Source organism: Branchiostoma floridae, chromosome 7, assembly GCF_000003815.2.
Source record: "Branchiostoma floridae strain S238N-H82 chromosome 7, Bfl_VNyyK, whole genome shotgun sequence".
Taxonomy (NCBI): domain Eukaryota; kingdom Metazoa; phylum Chordata; class Leptocardii; order Amphioxiformes; family Branchiostomatidae; genus Branchiostoma; species Branchiostoma floridae.
The window spans coordinates 20,211,139-20,215,831 of record NC_049985.1 but is presented as its reverse complement, the minus strand read 5'-3'; the positions used below and the strand labels follow the sequence as shown (position 1 = coordinate 20,215,831).

The 4,693-nt window shown below is 45.2% G+C and overlaps 2 protein-coding genes across 5 annotated transcripts in view; one reads left to right on the top strand and one right to left on the bottom strand.

Annotated features, from left to right (window-relative positions):
* LOC118419441 overlaps window positions 1-2,177 on the bottom strand; it is a 6,622-nt gene extending 4,445 nt beyond the window's left edge. Inside the window, exon 1 of one of the 2 annotated variants that reach the window (XM_035825809.1) lies at window positions 2,040-2,177. Coding sequence is in view for 1 of the 2 variants with exons in the window: in XM_035825808.1 (XP_035681701.1) it covers window positions 2,040-2,091 (52 nt within the window). In the remaining variant the exon portion in view is untranslated. The remainder of the gene's footprint in view (window positions 1-2,039) is intronic. The other variant, XM_035825808.1, reaches the window with a different exon arrangement.
* Window positions 2,178-2,480: 303 nt separating this feature from the next.
* LOC118419443 (oxysterol-binding protein 1-like) overlaps window positions 2,481-4,693 on the top strand; it is a 3,716-nt gene continuing 1,503 nt past the window's right edge. The window contains exons 1-2 of one of the 3 annotated variants that reach the window (XM_035825811.1): window positions 2,481-2,652; window positions 3,941-3,944. In XM_035825811.1, the coding sequence (XP_035681704.1) occupies window positions 2,519-2,652; window positions 3,941-3,944 (138 nt within the window). In that variant the 5' untranslated portion in view covers window positions 2,481-2,518. Of the gene's footprint in view, window positions 2,653-3,223; window positions 3,867-3,940; window positions 3,945-4,693 lie in introns of those variants that run through there. The other 2 variants (XR_004831619.1, XM_035825812.1) reach the window with 2 other exon arrangements.

Sequence of the window (4,693 nt, the reverse complement as noted above, 5' to 3'; positions counted from 1 at the left end):
AATGTTGCTACCCAGGTATGTGAAGTTTTCCACCTGTTAATGGGTCTTTCCTTCTAGGGATGCTATATCGCCCAGTTGGTTAAATGACATGGTCTCTGTTTTGTCTGCATTTACGTGGAGACCTATGCCATTGGCAGCTTTTTCTAGGCAATGGAGTAAAGCTTCAGCTTTGGCAAGTGTATCACTAAAGAGGCCGAGATCGTCAGCAAAATCTGCGTCGGTGAGGTACTTTGCAGGGTACCGTCTAGATCTTGCATGCTCTAGAGTGAGGCCATTCTCTTTCATTTGATCCACGGACGTTCGCAGTACATAATCTAGGCATATCACAAAAAGATACGGAGCTAGGGTGTCACCTTGGAGGACACCAGCTACAATGTTGAAAGGCTCGGTATCACCATCTGGAGATCTAACAATGACTTGTGTGTCCTGGTATAACATCATGATGGCATCAACTGTTTCTGTTGGACTGCCATAGGCCAGAAGAATCTGCATCATTTTGGTTCTATTTATAGAATCGAAGGCTTTTGAAAAGTCGACGAATACAAGTGTAGCCTCCAGGTTTTTTGCTCGTACGCCCTCTATTATCCTGCGCACAGTTAGAATCTGAGATATTGTGGATCGGTTTTTACGAAAGCCATCACAAGCTATCTGCCACAAAAAATCAAGGACATTGGATGTTCAGGCCAAAAGAAACAAAAAATCGAAGTTCAAACCAAGGTCACATACCAGGGGGCCCCAAATAAATTGACCTTGACCTTTGTCTTCCCAACACCTACCCACATACCAAATATCATAACAATCCATCCACGGGTTCTAAAGTTATGCTGGCCACAAATTTCCGGACACACAGACACACACCCACACACAGACACAGACACACCAAAAACTATACCTCCATTTTTCATGGAGGTAAAAATTGAGCTCGGGATCGCAGTAATGTAAGGCGATCAAAGACATAGTTATTAATCATTGAGCGAAAATCGGATGGCGAACGCCCGTCAGTCGGGCGACGACAGTTCGGGCGACGTTGGCCCTACTTCCGTTTGTTTACAAATATTGAATTTCTGGGAATGTGAGGGTAATTCTAACATTGTGGCCCTTGTGGTAGTGTGTAGGCTGGCTTTGTGACACACTTTCCTTTCTTCTGACCATTCACTGGTTAAAAAGATTCCGACAACAAAATAAGCAACATTTATTGATCTCTTGCCTTTTTTGAGGAACGTTTTGTGTTACCTTGGGAGGTTCATTATCATAGATTTATTCACCATCGATCGCACAAAAACTATTCCTCCATTTATCATGGAGGTAAAAATTGAGCTCGGGATCGCAGTTATGTAAAGTACGGATGCGTAAATACACTGCCGTACACGACAAGACAAGTACTAGAGGTCTAGAACTCAACCAACTCAACTGATTCAAAAGGGGAGAACCATCGAACATCGGCCGACCGGTCTTGTTCGTAGTAATGTATGAGCTCTATGAACACTATGAGTTCCACTATTTTACACTAGCCTGGAATCCAGCCGTGTTGTGCTTCGGTCGCTCCCCAGGTACGCTTCCTGCCAACAAAGCACAACACGACTGGATTCCAAGGCTAATTTTACACCTGCCATGGCATGCCAGGGTATCAGGGCATTTTGCCGCCAACGGTTTGCCGTTACCGGTTAACCTGATTGGTCTAGAATGACAAGCTCCTACAAAGCACTGTAGCTATATATATTGTATGGTTAGATTAAGGTTAAGAAAATTAGGGTTAGGTATTCTCTTGAAGGCGAAACGTTCTGACGGCGCAAAACGCATTGGCGGGAATCAACAATGTCGGCGATGACTTGCCATAGATGTATAAAAAATAATTTCGTTAGCACACTGATGTTCACGAATGCTTTATTCAAATAGATACTCTCGATATCTCTCTTCCCAACGTTATGTCATTCAATCCTAACGTTACTAGCTTTCCATATTTGCAAAATGTAAAGGTACCAGCAAGCGCAAAATAAGCTATCTTATTTACAAATGTGTGAAAACAGAGACGACTCTACCTTTTCCTTTTATCCTTGAAGGTGTTCTGTCCATCTTGAAGTTATCTTTCATCGAGTGAGTTGTTTTAATGGGGTACGTAGAGGGAAGTACAACTGTGGCATCCCAACTGTGACGGCTACTCACGAAGTCGTACAAGTCGGAGTCAGGACTCGGTCGTTATGGAATCGTAAGAAAGAAGGGCGTTCTCTAGAACACGGCTTATGACGTCACAATGCAGACATTATGTACAGCCAAACTGTGCTGTGACCTTCGCTACTGCGCTGCAAAATGATCCAAAAACATTTATCATTCATGCAAAAACATTTCAAAGTCTTTTAGAAACACAGTCTAAAACGGATGGTAATAGTCATTAGAATGAAATAACTTAGCAAACTGGTGGATTGTGTACTCTGATGACGCTACAAAGCACTGTGACGCACCACAGCCGCAGGTTACGGTTGCCAACATGTGTCGTTGATGCATCCTGGTGAGAGCCAACATGTCAGATGCGTCCTTACGTCACGTGGACGTGTGTGTGGACATGGAGGGATGGCTGGAGCGGACGAGACATCTGACAGGACCCTACAAACGGAGGTGGTTCGTCTTGGCTGGCAATCTACTCTACCAGTACAAGTGCGTATGCTAAAGTGCATATATGGGTCGTCTGGCGTGACGGCAGTATGTTTGGCCCAGAACTCAGAGGCCCTGGGTTCAAGTCCATTCATCTTGTGCCCTTGGGAAAGGCACACAACTTTCCTCACTCGCCTTAGGTGAAAATGAGATTCGGTTAGGGACGTTAAATAGAGGTCCCGTGTTTGAGAGCCACATCTCGAGCACATTAAAAAAGCCATCACACTCATCGAAAAGAGTAGGGGTCCTTTCCGGGTGTGCGTTGATAAAAACCTTCAGTCCTATGGCCGCACCTGGGGTAATTGCTGTCGTATTGAGGTCACCCGAGTTAGCGCCGAATGACAGCCGCTCCAAACCCCTGTGATTCAGGTTCCGGTTCGGAATTTGATTGGAAGTAGTCCGTAGAAATAAAGGGGATATACATAGTGACTGGGTTGTGGTGAACAGGTTGTTTCTAAACTAAAACTAGAGTCCCGTGACCTCACACCTCCATGAAGTATTTAGAGCCTTTGTAGATTTTATGCAAATGACATGCAGGATCACCAAGTCGAGGAATAATTTTGTCTCGTCACAGCCCTCCCCATATCCCCGGCGTCGTTCCAGGAAGTTTGAAAAACTCAATCAGAAACAGCAAAGTCGCCCAAGACTACTTATCCCAAGGACCAGGGGTGGTTAAAAAAATCGTCTACCCATCGATTCCCAGCAGATGGCAGCTTAAAGTAACTTGAAAGTCTACTTTTCTGAAGAAATTTACGGACGTGTTAAAAGTGCGGGCAGCTATGAAAGCGCATCCTACCGATCAGAAGGCAGGCCCTTCTACGGGCGTACGCGTGCTGTTCTCTGGTTGCTACTGTGAACAGTTGCGACTGATATGGTTTCCCTTTTCTGAAAACTGAAACCAGTACAACATGGTCAAAATTTATTTCACATCACCAGTAGACACCAATTTCCGTATTGAAGCCTGCTATGGGGGCAATAAAAATCGTACGACTCTGACAATGGAGAAATGTTGAAGATGTTCAAAATCCATTTCAGCTGTATTTTTCGTCGTGGGATGCTCCCCGATGGCCTAAGATTTGACCTGCAGTTAGCGTAGGCCCCGGTCACGAGAATCGTACGATTGATTGCGATGGAGGTTTGATGCGGGCTGTACATAAGCGCAGTACGTCGTAAGTCGGAGAAGAATCGGAAGCAATGGTTTAAATATATGAAGCCGTAGCCACAAGGATCGTAGTGCATCGTACAATGATGTCATAATACCCCCCTCACACTAGGCGAAAATCGATCGGAGGACTAGTCTATGAGCTCTAAATGACTTTTTCGTGAGTAAGACGTCTGGTGTTCTCACGATCATCTTGCGATTTTTAGGGATCGCCGGCGATTTTCAGGGGTCGTACGATGGTCGTGGTGCAGCGAAACATGTTCTTAACATAAGCGACAAGTCGCAGGAGATCTCTGAGATCGCAGAGCTCGTTACCGAGTCGCAGATCGTGCGTGCAAATCGTGCGTACCTCGCAAGGGTATCAATAGTCAATAGTCTTGCGTCAATCCAACGATTGAAGACCGATTGGCGAGCACAGACATAGTTATTAATCATTGAGCGCAAATTGGATGGCAAACGCCCGTCAGTCGGGCGACGTTCGGGCGACGTTGGCCCTACTTCCGTTTGTTAATACCCGCCTCACATTATATACGATCTTCGGACGTACTTCGCGATCGCAGGAAGGTTGGCTGATTTTAAGATATTAAGATGGTCTTGCGTATTTTTCGCCCAAAACCTGTTCCCCTCACATATAAGCGAGCCTCGTGCGATCGACGGTGAATAAATCTATGATCATGACCTCTTGCACGCGGACAAGGGAATACAAAACGTTCCTCAAAAAAGGCAAGAGATCAATAAATGTTGCTCATTTTGTTGTCGGAATCTTTTTAACCAATGAATGGAATGCGCGGGCATAATAGAAATGACACAAGAAAGGAAAGTGTGTCACAAAGCCAGCCTACATACTGCCACAGGGGCCACAATGTTAGAATTGCCCTCTGC